Here is a 17,670-nt window from a genome sequence, read left to right on the forward strand (position 1 = left end):
TTTAGAGTAGCTTGTAGCGGTATAAAAAATACTGTTGCTAGAATTGACTTGTCCCCTGCCTGTTTATTGCTGCTTAAACACATCTTCTGGAAAGGGGAGAGAAGAGAGAGCATGGGAGGGGAGGAAAATGGAGAGGAGAGGAGGAAAACTACTACAGCGAGCAGTGCAAATCCATTTGCTCCTGGTAAGCAGCTAAAATCAGCGTCTGCCTTGAATCCTAGGCAGACTTTTTTCTCACAATGGACGTTTGGGGGGAATATTAAAAAAAATTTTTTTTGCATCAGCCTGTTTACTTCCTCAGATTCACTCAGGAAGATCTTTATTAGATCTTAAAACATACAAGATAAGAGGTCCTAAACATAAGCCTGCTGTCTCCAGCATGGCTCAGATAGTAACCCAAACAAGGGCTTTCCTGTTCTGTCCCACCCAGGACCAGGACAGTTGCTGGAGGAAATTGATCACTTTATTTCAGAGCACATTTCTCCAGCAACATCGTCAGAGTTCAGAGGTTCTAAACTCATCAACAGAATCAGAAAGCCAGTGGGAGCTCTGCTCATTACATCCTGGAACAGCACCGGCTGCCTCAGCCCAGCGATCTTAAGGCTTCCCTGGATGGTCTGCAGCAGCGCTGCCTCGCATGTGGAGTCCATCATCGAGCCTGTCCCTGGGCCTCATTACCAAACAAAATGTGGCATTTTGTATGGCTTTGATCAATGAGACAACACTGCTGTATGGCTCAGAAATCAAAGGAGACAGTTTCCCATATAAATGTTGCTTAAGACACACAGGCCAAAAAGATCTTCCCAACTGGGTCCATAGGATTAATGAAATGGCTAACCCTGAAAATCTGCAGAACATTTCAAAAGTTCCCACCCCAGCTCAGGCTGTGGAAGGTTATGCAGATTGTTCCCAGTAAGGGCTGCTAGGGAAAGATGGAAGTTGTCCTGTATTCATAATTGCTCTTGGTTGTCACAAATCCTTTTTATTTATTTATTTTTTAATTATCTATTTATTTACTTATTTGGCTGCACCAGGTCTTAGTTGCAGCATGCAGGATCTTCGATCTTCATTGACACCTATGGGATTTTTGGTTGTGACGTGTGGACTGTTGATTGTGGCATGTAGGATCCAGTTCCCTGACCAGGGATCAAACCTGAGCCCCCTGCATTGAGAGTGTGGAGTCTTAGTCACTGGACCACCAGAGAAGTCGCCACAATTCCTTTTTAAAGGATGTGATTGTATGAATGTGTTTGTGCCTCAGGAATTCATATTCTTAGAAGAGATCAAAAAGGGAGAGTTATCAATATTTTTCCAAGGGGATTTCTGAAGAACCGGACGCAGATAGTGCACCAATTCACTTGACATTAAGCATATACCCTTTGCTCTCAGGACAGTTTGGAGCAGGGAACAAATCAAAGTTGCTTCAGCTCTATCCCTTAAAAAAACCTAAAAGTGTGAAATATCCTTAAACCAGCCCCATATTGTCAGGATGGTGCACTCATTCTACCAACAGTAAAGCCTAAAGGTGAGGTGGTGCTTCTTGGAGCTTATAGATTTCCTGGGAGTAAGAGCATTAAGCAGCACCGTATCTACTCCCTGAAGTTTGAAATTCTCTTTGCCCCTGCCTCCCTCATTTTTGTATTTTAATAAGACCCTGGACTTCCCTGATGGTCCAGTGGTCAAGAATCTGCCTTCTAATGCAGGGGCCACCAGTTTGATCCCTGGTTCCAGAAGATCCCAAATGCCACAGAGCAACTAAGTCTGCGAGCCGCAACTACTGAGCCAACAAACACACTGGAGCTGCTGAAGCCAAGGCACCTAGAGCCTGTGCTCCGCAACAGGAGAAGTCATCACAAAGAGAAGCCAGGTGCACACGGCAACAATAGCCCTCCTGCTCGCTGCAACTAGAGAAAACCCGCGTGTAGGCCCACCACAGCCACAAAATAAAAGAATAAATCTTTTTTAAAAAGACTCAAACTCCTGGGGTTTAGGAATGCTCCTGTATTTCACTGATGTCTGATCACTGCACCAACGGAGAGTATGCTTGCAAAAACCCTAGGAAATTCCACATCATTTCAGGTAGCCAAGTGAAACAAGCATGAGAAGTTGGAACTTTTGGACTCCTTTCTTAATGTTACAGCTTGATGTCCATTTCCCGATCATTCTGCTTTGGGGTACAGGGCACTGTAAGACCCAGGGAGCAGAGCAGGGGAAGAAAACTCCCAGGTTGCATCCAGTCCCAAGGGTAGAAGTAGTGTGATAGGGATGAGGAATCAGAGAGGAGTCCAGGTTGTAGCCAAAAAAAAAAAAAAAAAAGTGGGGCCAAGTGTCAAGTATGAAGGGTGAAGCAAAAAGGACACAGAAGAATTTAGCTTGTTCTGCTAATTGTCCAACCTGATGAGCTAACGCCCTGCCCATTAAGCTGTTAATAATTTAGTACTTTCCAGTTTCCTTTCTTTATATACACACCTATCATTGAACTCGTATAAAGGGAACTTCTTTTTCATAGAATCTGTTTCCAGGACTTCCAATTAGAAATGTATTGGTTCATCACCTACCCCCTCAAACTGATAATCCAAATAAAACATGCAAATCAGACCCTAAACAGAAGCCCTGAGGCTCATCCTTTCTGTCTGATCTTTGGACTCCTCTGCCCTTCCCCCTGTCAACCAAGTTTGCCAACCATAACACCATGGATGCCTTATTGAGAATCCCCCTGTCTCAGCAATCACAGCCACTGCCCCTGTTATTTCTTTGAACCACTCAGCACTCCTAGATCAATACCTAGGGGAGTGTCAGGCTGCTGCTGACATCCTGAAAGCAAAGGCGTCTGCTAACAAGTATTGTTCATAGGAGGGATGAAAGGCTATCTAGGTAGGAAACCCAGACATTTCCCCACCTATTTTAGCTGCCGCAACTGACTCAGCTGACAGTTAAAGGGCTGATTCCTAGGCCCATTCAGGTCCTTGACATCATGAATTTTGATTGCTTTTTGATTCCATTTTGGTTCATTTGGTTGCTCTTTCCTCCTATAAAAGACAAGGATGATTGAGCTACTTCATTGTTTCCTAGGAAATGGGTGTTCAGTGGCATTGGATTTGCCAGCATGAGGGTGCTTTTCAGAGTGTCAAGCAGTTATTGATCGCTGAATCTGTGTTGGTGCTTTAATAAACATAAACTGCTCTTTCTCACTGTTGACATTTCACCTCATGGTGTTGGGGATGGGTTGATCCGTAGCACGCACTGAGGTTTGGCATTATTCCTAGAGAACAACATTGCCTATGAAACTGAGCTGCACACCTTGATAAAGAAGCCCTGACTGTTATCACATGAGTCACTAGAACTTCCGCAATGATTTCATACTGATCACAGGCTTTTGGGAAGGGCTCTTTCCCAAGTATTAACCCACACTCTAAATTATGTAGCCACATATGTAACACTGGAGTGTTTCACTCAGTTCTAATGATGCTAAGTTTGTCTCTGAGCCCAGAAGAGCAATTTCTGATGCTGATTTCTTGATGGCTCCTGCTTCCAATTCCATACTATGTTGTACCTCTTATATTGAAAATCTGAGTGTCAGAAAACTGTCATAACTCTCTACAGGGCACTCAAAGCCACCACACATAGTGTGAGAATCTTAAACTGAATGGTATCTGAGACTGGGCTTCTACCCTATCTGTTTTCCTTCTTAACCACATTTTTTGAATGATATGTCTATACTTGCCATCTACACTTCTTCATCTGGCATTCACTCTTCAGTTCCACTCCAATCAGGCTTCTGTACCTGCTCCCTACTCCACTGAAATAGTTTTCACCAAGGTCACTTTGTTGCTAAATCCAATGGACATCCCTCAGAACTAGTCTTACTGGCTCTGAGATGTTGGATTCACTTGACCGCTCCCACCTTCTCCAAACTTTCTTCTTTGAAGAAAGAAATATATAAATATGTATAAACATATAGCCATATATAAATATATAGCCTCATCCTGTGGCATGTGGGATCTTAGTTCCTCAACTAGGGATTGAACCCATGCTTCCTGTATTGGGAGTGCAGAGTTTTAACCACTGGACTGCCAGGGATGTCCCTCCCTTTTATATTAATCTTTATGTTTGCTGTTACACAAGCAATGTATGTTCCTTATGGAAAACTGGAAAATACCAAAACAATTCATAGGATAATAATAAAAATAATCTGTAGCATAACCATCCAGAGATAACCATTACTGCAAGGTATGAAACTTCACAGTCATTTTTCAATGAAAATATATACTTATACTTTTATTATAAAATTGTCATCATATACTCCATATTATTTTTATTGAGATATAATTGACATATAACATTATATTAACTCTAGGTGTACAGCATAATGATTCAATATTTGCATACATTGTGGAATTATCACTACAGTCACTCTAGTTAACATCCATTACCACACAGAATTTTTTTCTTGTGATGAGAATTTTTAAGATCTACTCTTAACAACTTTCAAATATACAATACAGTATTATTTGCTACACTTACCATGCTGCTCATTACATCTCCGTGACTTATTCATTTTGTAACTGCAAGAGTGTAACCTTTGATTCCCTTCACACTTTTGCCCACTTTCCACCCCCCACCTCTGGCAATCATCAATCTGTTCTCAGCAGTGCATACTGTTCTATATCCTCTTTCACTTGCTATTATATCATGATTATTTAAAGATGTCGCTTGCCTCTTGGAAATGAAGTTATGACAAACCTAGACAGCTTATTAAAAAGCAGAGACATTACTTTGCCAACAAAGGTCCATCTAGTCAAAGCTATGGTTTTTCCAGTAGTCATGTAAGGATGATGGATGTGAGAGTTGGACCATATAGAAGGCTGGGTACTGAAGAATTGATGCTTTTGAATTGTGGTGTTGGAGAAGACTCTTAAGAGTCCCTTGGACTGTAGGGAGATCAAACCAGTCGATCCTAAATCAATCCTGAATATTCATTGGAAGGACTGATGCTGAAACTGAAGCTCCAAAACTTTGGCCACCGGATGAGAAGAGCCAACTCATTGGAAAAGACCCCGATGCTGGGAAAGATTGAAGGCAAAAGGGGAAGAGGGACAACAGAGGATGAGATGGTTGGGTGGCATCACTGACTCAATGGACATGAATTTGAGCAAGCTCCAGGAGATGGTGAAGGACAAGGGAGCCTGGTGTGCTGCAGCCCATAGGGTCACAAAGAGTTGAACACAACTTAACTACTCAACAACAACAAAGATGTCTCTAAATATTTTTCTAAAGCATATTTTTTAATGGCTACAGTCTTCTTTGAATTTTCTTACACTTTTCTCTACTGGCCTCTCTCTTGTCTCTCTGATTGCTGCATGCTTTTCTTTTACTCTGCCCCTTAAATGTTGATGTTCCTCAGAGTTCTAGTCCCTCTGTTCCTGTCACTTTTCAGGCTCTCCCTGAGTAGGCTCATCTAACCCATGGCTTCAACTACAGATAGATTCAAATCTGTATCTTCAGGCCAGACCTCACTCCTGATCTCCAAATATGTATATGATGTCCATCTCATCTCTTCTGCTCCCAAATCTGCTGTCCCTCCAGTGTTTCCTTATCCCATTGAATGGTCTCATATCCACCCAATAGCCCAAGCCAAGAATCTGCAGACTCAGCACTAGCTTCCTCCCCTTGCTCAGCCTCCTATAACTCTGTATTTGATAAATAACTAAACCCTGTAGGTTTTGCTTCCTCATATCTTTCAGCTCCTTTTCTTTCTTTCTATTCCACTTCCACTGCCCTAGTATAGACTCCAATAATTTTACAATTGGGTTAGTAAACCAGTTTCCTGTCTCCCTTCCTCCATTCCTGGCCTCTTCCAATCCATTCTCCAAACTTTCCTTAGACTGCTCTTTCTAAAATATATACCCCTCCCCTGCTTCAAATTCTCCATTGGTTCCTCATTGCCTTTAGGATAAAATCTGCCGGCAATACCTCTTCCTCATTTCTTTGCCGACTCTCCATTCCTTGAAACTCAGCTCAGATAGTCTGCTCTTCACATACAAAGACTGAGGAGTGGAGCGAGGTAGCCAGTGGCCTTTTATGCTAAATTCAGGAGTTAAGGTTTTGTTCCACCCACTTTATCTCTCCCTTAGTTTCTCCTCTGTGCTGTATATCCCTGCGATAGCACTTATCAGAGTCCACCATATTGTCTGCTTACTTACGTGTCTCCTCTATTAAGATAATACTTTAAAAAGTTATTTGACTGTGCTGGATCTTAGTTGCAACATGTGGGATATAGTTCCTGACCAGGCATCCAATCCATGCCCCCTGTACTGGGAGTGTGGAGTTTTAAACACTGGTCCACCAGGGAATTTCCTAGAAGAACAATTTTTAAAGGCACATTCCATTCATATCTGCATCAGTACCCATGTACCTGACATGTAGTAGGCGTTTAGAAAAATTCTGATGAATGATAATTGATAGTGATGGAGGTGGCCAACAAAGAAATGAACTTGAGGTTTTCAACCTGTCCTTAAACTGTCAACATGAGAATGCAGGAAATTCCCCAGAGGTTCAGTGATTAGGACTCTGTATTCTCACTGCTGAGGGCCTGAGTTCAATCCCTGGTCTAGGAACTAAGATCCCACAAGCCACAAGGTGCAGCCAAGATGAGAATGTAAGTCATCTTTTATCTTGCCATTACTCCAGAATTAGGATGTCTGCACAGAGGCCTTAGCTGAAAGCTGTGTCCAATGCTACTGAGAGACCATGAAGGAATGTCACACATGCCAGTCTACTCGGCCTGCATTACCCCTCACAATTACCCACTCTTCCAAGGGAAGTGATCCAGGGAGCTTGATCAAGAATCCTTTACCATACTACACAGCCATAAAAAAGAATAAAATAATGCCATTTTCAACAACATGGCTGCAACTAGAGATTATCATACTAAGTGTGGAAAATTCTTCAAGAGATGGGAATACCAGATCACCTGACCTACTTCCTGAGAAATTTGTCTGCAGGTCAGGAAGCAACAGTTAGAAATGGACATGGAACAACAGACTGGTTTCAAATCGGGAAAGGAGTACGTCAAGGTTGTATATTGTCACCCTGCTTATTTAACTTATATGCAGAGTACATCATGAGAAGCGCTGGGCTGGAGGAAGCACAAGCTGGAATCAAGTTTGCTGGGAGAAATATCAATAACCTCAGATATGCAGATGACACCACCCTTATGGCAGAAAGCTAAAAAGAACTAAAGAGCCTCTTGATGAAAGTGAAAGAGGAGAGTGAAAAAGTTGGCTTAAAACTCAACATTCAGAAAACTAAGATCATGGCATCTGGTCCCATCACTTCATGACAAATAGATGGGGAAACAATGGAAACAGTGACAGACTTTATTTTGGGGGGCTCCAAAATCACTGCAGAGGGTGACTGCAGCCATGAAATTAAAAGATGCTTATTCCTTAGAAGAAAAGTTATGACCAACCTAGACAGCTTATTAAAAAGCAGAGATATTACTTTGCCAACAAAGGTCCATCTAGTCAAAGCTATGGTTTTTCCAGTAGTCATGTATGGATATGAGAGCTGGACAATAAAAAAGGCTGAGTACCAAAGAATTGAAGCCTTTGAACTGTGGTGCTGAAGATTCTTGAGAATCCCTTGGACAGCAAGGAGATCCAACCAGTCCATCCTAAAGGAAATCAGTCCTGAATATTCATTAGAAGGACTGATGTTGAAGCTGAAACTCCAATACTTTGGCCACCTGATGTGAAGAACTGACTCATTTGAAAAGACCCTGATGCTGGGAAAGATTGAAGGTGGGAGGAGAAGGGGACGACAGAGGATGAGATGGCTGGATGGCATCACCAACTCAATGGACATGAGTTTGAGTAAACTCCAGGAGCTGGTGATGGACAGGGAGGCCTGGCGTGCTGCAGTCCATGGGGTTGCAAAGAGTCGGACATGACTGAGCAGCTAAACTGAACTGAACTGAACTGAAGTCAAAAAGAGAAAGATAAATACCATATAATATTACATATGTGTGAGATCTGAAATATGACACAAACGAACATATCTATGAGACAGAAACAGAATCACGGATGTAGAAAACAGACTGGTGGTTGCCAAGGGGGAGGGATGGAGTGAGAGATTGGGGTTAGCAGATGTAAGTTTTTATATACAGAATGGATAAACAACAAGGTCCTACCTTACAGCACAGAGAACTATATTCAATATCCTGTGATAAACCTTAATGTAAAATAATATAAAAAGAATATATCTATCTATCTATCTATCTATCTATATATCTGAGTCACTTTGCTGTACAATAGTAATTAGCACAACATTATACATCAACTATACTTCAATTGACAGAAAGAATCCTTTTCCAGGGGAAGATTAACTCATGGATCATGGTAACCTCCCTTTGCAAATGGCTCCAAAGACGTTCTACTTCTACCTTCTCCCCTCTTTAGCACCGGTCACTGCTCTCTCTAGCTATTTGTAAACCAGCTGGCAAGGAACAATGGACCTGCATTGATCTCAGCTTTTTTTTTTTTTAGTCCTACCAGTTTATTGCTACCAACCCATCTCCCTCCACCCTCATGCACGCGTGCTCAGTCATGTAACCCCATGGACTGCAGCCCACCAGGCTCCTCTGTCCATGGACTTTTCCAGGCAAGAATACTGGAGTGGGTTGCCATTCCCTTCTCCAGATTTCAGCTTATTTTAAAGAATGTGTGGATAAGAACTTTATCTGAGTTGTCTCACCTCTCCTACCTTATCACCCTCAAGCAAACTGTCAGGTTGAACTAAGGCTTCCTGAAGCACTTTGTTGAAGATCGGCCAATAGGGTTTCCCAGATTTTTCTTCTCTCAACATGTCACTCCATGTTCAGCAACAGGAGTTGGTCTTGCTGAATTACTAATGATGGGAATGTCTCAAGACTTGGCTCCACAGTTTTCCTCTCCTTTCCTTTCCTTTCAATAAATATCTGTTAAGTACCTATTGTATGCCAGGAACTTTCTTGGGGCCATGGAGGATACAAAGATGAATGAGACAAGTCTCATTAGTTGGTTAAATAATCAGCTTGAATATAAGGTAAGTGAAACAAGTGTTAAACAGAAGTATAAGCAATATGTTGTGGGAACACAGGTAAAAAAAAGGGAGACAGGAACTCACTAAACACTCAGCTATGTTGTCAATTCCTGTCACACACGTTATCATAAAGATTAATTCTGACTGGGGGAATCTGAAAAGTATTCATGCACTAGGACATTTAGTTGGGCCCTGAAAAATGAATAAGAATTTGACAGGAAGAAAATCAAAGTAAGGCATTCAAAGTTGAGAGAACACTATGTAAAAAGGCAGTAGGGCATGAAAGTGCATGAGCTGTTCAAAGAACACAGAGTTTTGGGCACGGCTGGGTCATGAAGTATAAAAGGGTAGTACGGGTAATGAAGCATGGAAAGGTGGGCTGGCAGCACATTTTGGAGGAGTTTTGATACCTAGCTCGGATGTTTGAGACTTCCCTGGTGGCTCAGATGGTAAAAGCGTCTGCCTACAATGCAAGAGACCCAGGTTCGATCCCTGAGTCGGGAAGATCTCCTGGAGAAGGAAATGGCAACCCACTCCAGTATTCTTGCCTGGAGAATCCCATGGACAGAGGAGCCTGGTAGGCTACAGTCCATGGAGTAGCAAAGAGTCGGACATGACTGAGCGACTTCACTTTCGGACTTTTGAATTCTATATAGTAGGTGAGGAGGAACCACTAAAAGCTTTTCAATGAGGGGAATGACAAGATGGAAATGAAGCTTTAAGGAGATTAACTTGGCAGGATGAACTGCGGATGGGGTAAAGGAAAGGTTGAAAGAGTAGGTAGAAGGCTGTGTCAATAATCCAGGCACAAAGTTATGAATGTTCAGTCTTGGGAGGTGGCAGTGGTGACAGGTCCAATAAGACAGCAAGAGGCAACACGGTGCAGGACAAAGCACATTGACTTGGAGCTCCAGCAGTCCTGGGTTCCAGGCCTGACTCATATTTACAGGCTGTGGGGATTTACCTTTCAGGGATTCAGATTTCTTTTCTGAAAAAGGTGAAGCTTTGGGAAATAACTATCTTTAAGTTCTCTTCCAGCTCTAATGGCCTCTGCTTCAAAATAAGTCACTTGTCCAATATCACAGAACCATTATTTGGTCCCAGGCAGTCTTGTCCCTACAGGCAGTGTGCTTAACTCCTACACTACATGGCCATTTATATAGGACCAATTGACCAGATTTGATAAGGAATTAGCTGACTAGGAGAATGAAGGCAGCATTGATATGGAAATGGAGTCAGAGGCAAGCTAGCGTGGTGGGAAAAGATGATATTTCAGACATGCTAAGTATGAGGTGTTGGTGGAACATCTGACTAACTGTTGAAAGGGTAGGATAGCAGCTCTGGAGAGAGGCAAGAGTGGGAGATTTCAAGCTGGCAATCAAAAAACCTAAAAGCAGGGACTTCTCTGGTGGTCCAGTGGTTAAGAATCTGCCTTGCAATGCAGGGGTCCACAGGTTCAATCCCTGGCTGGGGAACTAAGATCCCACATGCTGTGGAACAACTAAACCCATGCCACAACTAGAGTCTGTGTGCCACAAAGGAAGATCCTGTGTGCTGCAACTAAGACTCGAACCAACCAAATAAAGAAATTAAAAAAAAAATTAAAAAAAAAAACAAACCTAAAAGCAATCTTAGAAACTGTGCAAAAAGATGAGTGTTTAGAAAGAGAAAGTGAGTATAGGAAGGCAAAGAACAAAGAACTGTGGGAAGTGAGAAAAGGGTGGAAAAAAAGACAAGGAAGGACCAGTTGACTGTGAACCTTGAACAAGCTACTTCCATTTTCTGGCTCTTTTGTCTCCTCATTTGTAAAATGAAGGAGTTGGCACAAGTAAGTGATAAGGCTGAGACGTTCTATGCATAATCAGAGAAGATAGAAGAGAACAGAATGCCATGGAAACTGAAGGTTTGAAGAGGTCACTTGCATCTAATGGTGCAGAGGTGTCAGGAATTAAGGATTTAGATGAAACCACTGCATTTAGCAGTTTAAAACGATCCTCTCAAAGGTAAGACTTCTCTCTCACACACACACACACCACTACTCTTCTGTACACTTTCTCCTACCACTTCTAAGTGCAAATAGTCTGCAGAGTTCCATTCTCTGCCCTTCACAGCAGTGCAACCACTCTCCAAGGTAATAAGGTAAATCAAAAATCTCTGGTCCATATTTTTTTTTTTTGCACTTCAATTCACATTTCTAATTGCCTATTGGACATCTCCATCAATCACTGCAATTTAGCTGGCAGTAAAAATAATAGTATTAAACATAATCGCTAACATTTATTGAGTACTTAATCTTGTTTTGTCCTATACAGTAGGCATTTTATTATCCCTATTACGCAGATGAGAAAACTGAGGCTCAGAAATATTAATGTGTCTGTGCTTGCTCAGTCATGTCTGATTCTTTGTGACCCTATGGACTGTAGCCCGTGAGGCTTCTCTGTCCATGGGATTCTCCAGGCAAGAATACTGGAGTGAGTTGCCATGCCCTCCTCCAGGGGATCTTCCTGACTCAGGGATCAAACCCGAGTCTCTTGAGCCTCCCGCATGGGCAGGAGGATTCTTTACCACTAGCGCCACCTAGGAAGCCCAATAAGCCCAATAATGTTTCTAAGAGCACACAAATGGAATGTTGCAGAACCAGAATTCTCCCTGATTCCAGAGCTCGAGAGATTAATAATTTCACTATGATCAATCACCAATCATCATCTTAGCTCAAATGCCTTGCTTTGCTGTTTGTTTCATTCTCCTCCAACATTTTGCCACCCTCTTAGAACAGGCACTCATCCTCTCTTACTCAGACAGTTATGGAAGTCTCTCAGTGTGTCTTCCCACTTGCAGCTGGACTCTTTCAATTCTGGACATGTGACTGATCTAGCTTAAAATAACTCTGGAAGCTTCCCATTATCTCTGTTAAAGTCCAAACTCACTAACATGTCCTTTATCTACACTGAGCCACAAGTCATCCCCAAACATGGCAGAGACATTTCTGTCTACAAGCTTTTGCCTTTGTGTCCCTCTACCTAGAATGCCCTCTCCACCCTCCACCAGGAGAATTTCCACTCATCTTTCAAATCCTAGCTCTAATGTCATTTCCTTTGTAAGGATTTCTCAGATTCCCAGCCCCTTCTGACAGAAATTATGCTTTCCTCATCTATGCCCTCAGACCTCTTTGTCTGTCTCCTAATGTGTCATGGGCACCTTGGGGACAGTGACCTCACCTTGATCTTCTTCATATCCCCAACAGCCAAGGCACCGAATAATATGTTCTCTGAAGTTGAAAGAAATTGTAACATTCACCTTCTATATATTTGTTGTTTAACATATGGTAACTGGTATTGTGGGCTTCCTTGGTGGCTCAGCAGTAAATAATCTGCCTGCAATGCAGGAGACCTGCGTTTGATCCTTGGGTTGGTAAGATCCCCTGGAGGATGGCATGGCAGCCCACTCCAGTATTCTTGCCTGGAAAATCCCATGGACAGAGGAACCTGGTGGGCCACAGTCCATAGGGTCACAAAGAGTCAGACATGACTGAAATGACTGAGTAAGCACAGACATGACTGAAGCGACTTAGCACGCACACAACTAGTGTTGCTATTGTGAAAAGAACTACCCAGATTCCAATTTTCAGAAAAAATGGTTAACACTGACATCTTCACATCATAGTTCAGTCTCTCCATTCTGATCTCAGCCCCAACCATTAGCTTTCATGATGCTGATAAGTGGTTTCCATATTAGAAAAGCTGCAGACATACTTCAGAGGGAACTTCTCAGTAGTGTTTGATGCTAAGAACAAATCTCATTTCTAGAAAATTACTCCTTCTTTGGTTTCCATTATATCATGCTCATGATTTTTGTCTGCATTGTCCTCCTTGGGCTCCTCTGTAGATGTTCCCCAGAAGTCTACCCTCAGTGTCTTCTTTGTGTGTGTGTGTGTGTGTGAGAGAAAAAGTCTTTTTATTTTAAGAAAAAAGTTTAGTTAACAAAAAAATTTAACAAGTTTCACTTAGCAAAACACACCCGAAAGGAAATCACAGTACAAAGAAAGTTTTTAAGTCAAGGCTTCACCAATTCCTACAGTATTAGTAATGTGTCTCAATTTTCAAAACTAACTTTTAAAAAGCTTAAACTTAACCTAAGAGATTTTAAATGAAAATAAACTAGAATGAACAAACATGAAAAATGTCATCTTTGAATTAAGGATCTAACACTTTGAGTTTTCCAAAAAAGCACGCCTCCCCAATGTGTTCACGATGATGTGGTGTAAAAGATCCACATTTAAGGTATTTAAAATTACTTTAACTCAGATAACATCACTCCAGAAGTACACTACCAAAATGTTAATCAAGAAAAGCTGAAAATAGTTTTAGTTTACTCAAGGTCACATGCTAGAAGAAAGTCACATGCTAGAAGAAAGTTCGCATGAGAAAACACTTAATAGGTAATTTTTTAATCCAAATTTCACTAACTCATGGTGCAAAATGGGTCCCCTAGCTTCCTTTAGAGTAATAACTGTTTTTCACTGCTTGTTGGCTGCCTGTGAAAATTTGACTGAAATAACTCAAAAGCTACTACAAAACTAGTCATATCTACCCATGCTGTTTTGGCCACCATAGCCAGCCCCGTAACAGCCACTCACGGACTGGCTCTCAAGACCACTGTAAGTGGACTGGGTTGACACTCCCATGCTTTGCATCATCTGGCTGCTATATGCCCCATTGCTGGCCCCTGTTGTGGAATTCAAGAAAAGTTCTATGTATCTATGTTGCATGCTTGCCCTGTCTTTTGACATGGCCGCCACGGCTTCTTCATGTGTGGTAAACTCAACATCAGCTCTTCCATCAGAGCCAGTTTCAATGTGGACTCTCATAGGGTTGAGCGGGGAGAAGAAGTTGTAAATGTCGTTCTCTGTGGCTTTGTAGGGCAGCCCTCTCATGTGGACGCAGTGTCCAGTGGTGCTCTGGACAGTGAACTCACCATCTCTATACCTGTGGTCGTATATCCCAGAGAGACAGTAACTGAGGTCTCTCCCAAATAGGTCTGTGGTGAAGCCGTAGCCATCACTGAGGCTGCTGTACTCCTCATAACCCCCATAGCCTGCACTGTAGGCACCAGACCTCATCCTTTCCAGGCCTGCCTGCTTGACGATGCCAGTATACCTCCTGGCTGTGCCAGGGCGGTCACAGGGCCCTGACTGCTGCACTGACATGAACTTCAGTGGGGGATCCGAGTATGACCTAACTTCTTCCTGACTGCTCTTGAACACCTCAATATACCTGTGCCCTATTCTCTCCTTGTGCTTCCCTAGAGCCTTCTCTGCTAACTCCTGTGAGGCAAACTGCACAAAGGCTTCCCCTGTAGTCTTGCCCTCAGGGTCCACAGGCAATGTGATCCCATTTGGCATTATTTCCAGCCCTGAGAAGAACTGAATGATCTCTTCCTTGGTGCATTCAAACGGGAGTTCTCGAAGTCGAACAAAACCATCATTGGCAGGGTCACCACTGTTTGGACCACTGTGCTTCAACACCCAATCCATCTCGGTTCTGTGGGCCTTGAATACTTCAATGTACTGATGTCCCATGCTTTCCCTGTCTTTTTTAAGGGCCATTTTTACATCATTTTCTGATTCAAGTTCAACAAAAGCCTCACTACTCTGCCTGCCTTCTCTAATGCAGTTAAAATGAACACCTGTGACCCCATCATGGATCATGCAGTCGGAGAGGAAATTCTGTACGTCTTCAACAGAGCAGGACCAGGGCAGGCCACGGAGCTTGACCACAAAGCCTTCACCTCTCTCAGGGCCCAACATCATGGACACTTGACAGAGCAGACGTCAAACAAGCTTGGGTGCAGCTTTGTGTGGCTGAAAAGAAAGCAAAAACTTAAAGAACAGCGGGGGATGCCCACAGCCAAAGACAATCCGGGTAGGTAACGAATCGTCCTGCTTCTCCAACAAAACACAGCACAGTCCCAAGTCCTCCTCAATGTCTTCTTACTCCAAGACTCTTGCTGAGTGATTTACTTGACTCTCTTGCTTTCAAGTACCATCTGTTTGTTGATGACTCCTAGAGCTCTATTTCAGGTTTTGATGGTTCCTTCCCACCTCCACCCCTCCAGCTCATTTCAGCTATTCCCAGTGTGAACATCCATTTCTTTGCAAACTCCCATACTCCTCTCCTGGAATCTGTGCAAGGTCAGTAGATGAATATATCTTCATATATAGTTTACCTTAGGATTCACTCTTGGTGTTGTATATTCTATGTGTTTGGGCAAATGCATAATGACATATATCCACTGTTATAGTATCATACAGAGTAGTTTCACTGCCATTAAAATCCTCTGTACTCTGCCTGTTCATCTCTCCACCAAGCCCAGTCCCTGGCAAGCACTAATTTTTTCACTGTCTCCAAAGGTTTGTCTTTTCCAGGATGTTTCATATTGAAATTATAAGTATATAGCCCTTTCCAATTGGCTTCTTTCACTTGTGTGTGACTGCATACATACTCAGTTGCTCGGTTGTGTCCGACTCTTTGTGACCCTATGGACTGTAGCCCACCAGGCCCTTCAGTCCATGGGATTTTCCCAGCAAGAGTACTGGGTTGGGTTTCCATTTCCTCCTCCAGGGGATCTTCCTAACCCAGGGATCTGCATTGCAGGCAAATTCTTTACTACTGAGCCAGCGGGGAAGCCCTATGAATTTAAGGTTCTTCCATGTCTTTTTATGGCTTGATCACACATTCTTTTTTAGCAATGAATAATATTCTATTATTTGGATATACCATATTTTATTTATCCATTCACCTAATGAAGGACATCTTGGTTGCTTCCAAGTTGCACCAATTATGAATAAAGCTGTAATGAACATCTCATTGCAGATTTTTGAGTAGACTTAATTTTTCAACTCTTTTGGATAAATACCAAGGAGTTCAATTGCTGGGTCATATGGTAAGAGTATGTTTAGTGTTGTAAGAAACCACCGGACTGTCTTCCAAAGTGTCTTCCATTTTGCATGTCCACCAGCAATGAATGAAAGTTCCTGTTGTTTCATATCCTCATCAGCATTTGGTACTGTTAGTGTTCAGCTTTGGGGAATTCTAATAAGTGTGTAGTGGTATCTCATTGTTTTAATTTGCATTTTCCTGATGGCATACATGTAGAATATATTTCTGTATGCTTATTTGCCATTTGGTTATCTTCTTTGATGAGCTGTTTGTTAAAGTCTTTGGCCCATTTTTAAATTGGGTTGTTTGTTTCCTCACCATTGAGTTTTAAGAGGTTTTCTTTTTTTTTTTTTTTGCATATTTTGAATAATAGTCCTTTATCGGATGTGTCTTTGGCAAATATTTTTTCCTAGTCTGTAGCTTGTGTTCTCATTCTCTTGACATTATTTCACAGAGTAGAAGGTTTTCATTTTAATCTTAAGCTTGTCAGTTCTTTCTTTCATGGATTGTGCCTTTGGTATTATAAAAAGTCATTGCTGGGGTTCCCTGGTGGCTCAGTGGTAAAGAATCCACCTGCTAATGCAGGAGACAAGGGTTTGATCTCTAGTCCAGGAGGATCCCACGTGCCTTGGAGCAGCTAAGCAGGTGTGCCACAACTACTGAGCCTGTGCTCTAGAGCCTGGGAACCAAAACTACTGAGCCCACGTGCTGCAACTACTGAAGCCTGAGCGCCCTTCAGCCCATGCTCCACAACAAGCAAAGCCACCGTAATGAGAAGCCCATGTACTGAAACAAAGAGTAGCCCCTACTCCTTGCAACTAGAGGAAAGCCCACACTGCAATGAAGACTCAGCACAACCAAAATAAATTAATAAGGTTATTATTTTTTAAAGTCAGTGTCATACCCAAAGTTATGTAGGTTTTTTGCCTATGTTATTTCTTTTTTTTATTCATGAATTCTTTTTTTTTTAATAAATTTATTTATTTTAGTTGGGGGCTAATTACTTTACAATATTGTAATAGTTTTTGCCATACATTGACATGAATCAGCCATGGGTTTACATGTGTTCCCCTTCCTGGACCCCCCACCCACCTCCCTCCCCATCCCATCCCTCTGGGTCATCCCATTGCCCCGGCCCTGAGCCTTTGTCTCATGTGCCTATGTTATTTCTTAAGAATTTTCTTTTTTTTATTTTTTGGCCACACTGCATGGCTTAAGGGATCTTAGTTCCCCAATCAAGGGAACCCATACGTCTTGTAATGAAAGTGTGGAGTCTTAGCCACTGGACCACTGGAGAAGTCCCTATATCCATTTTTTGGATATAGATGTCCAGTTGTTCCAACCCTTGTTGAAAGCACTATCGTTATTCTGTTGTATTGCCTTTGCTACTTTGCCAAAGATCAGTTGGCTTTATTTATGCAGATCAATTTCTGGGCTTTATATTCTATTCCATTGATCTTTTTTTCTGTTCTTTCACCAAAACCACAATGTCTTGATTGCTGTAGCTTTACAGTAAGTCTTGACATTGGATAGTGTGAGTGCTCCAATTTTGTTCTTCTCCTTCAGTATTGTGTTGGCTATTCTGGGTCTTTTGCCTCTTCATGTAAAGTTTAGAATCAATTTGCTGATATCCATAAAATAACTTGCTGGG

The 17,670-nt window shown here is 42.2% G+C and overlaps 2 protein-coding genes across 6 annotated transcripts in view; both read right to left on the reverse strand.

Moving 5' to 3' along the window:
- GJB1 (gap junction protein beta 1) overlaps positions 1-17,670 on the reverse strand; it is a 36,712-nt gene that overhangs the window by 9,218 nt on the left and 9,824 nt on the right. The gene's annotated exons all lie outside the window — the stretch shown is intronic.
- On the reverse strand, positions 13,658-14,941 carry LOC145536664 (heterogeneous nuclear ribonucleoprotein F-like). Of its 5 annotated transcripts, none has more exons than XM_081566251.1 (2): positions 14,767-14,941; positions 13,658-14,637 (listed from the first exon to the last, which is right to left on the reverse strand). In XM_081566251.1, exons 1-2 carry the CDS (start codon positions 14,888-14,890, stop codon positions 13,658-13,660), a joined length of 1,104 nt encoding a protein of 367 aa, XP_081422377.1. In that variant the 5' UTR covers positions 14,891-14,941. The 5 variants fall into 5 exon arrangements, with proteins under 5 accessions (XP_081422377.1, XP_081422379.1, XP_081422378.1 ...); XM_081566253.1 differs by having other exon boundaries at positions 13,658-14,401; positions 14,684-14,941; XM_081566252.1 differs by having other exon boundaries at positions 13,658-14,472; positions 14,608-14,941.

The sequence above is a fragment of the Giraffa tippelskirchi genome, chromosome X, assembly GCF_054371585.1.
Source record: "Giraffa tippelskirchi isolate mGirTip1 chromosome X, T2T-mGirTip1v1.2.pri, whole genome shotgun sequence".
Lineage (NCBI taxonomy): Eukaryota > Metazoa > Chordata > Mammalia > Artiodactyla > Giraffidae > Giraffa > Giraffa tippelskirchi.

Coding starts and splice junctions, on each gene's coding strand:
- LOC145536664 (XM_081566251.1), bottom strand. CDS start 14,890: ATGATGTTGGGCCCTGAGAGAGGTGAAGGCTTTGTGGTCAAGCTCCGT. Junction 14,638..14,766: donor GATCCATGATGGGGTCACAG/GTGTTCATTTTA, acceptor AGTACATTGAAG/TATTCAAGGCCCACAGAACC.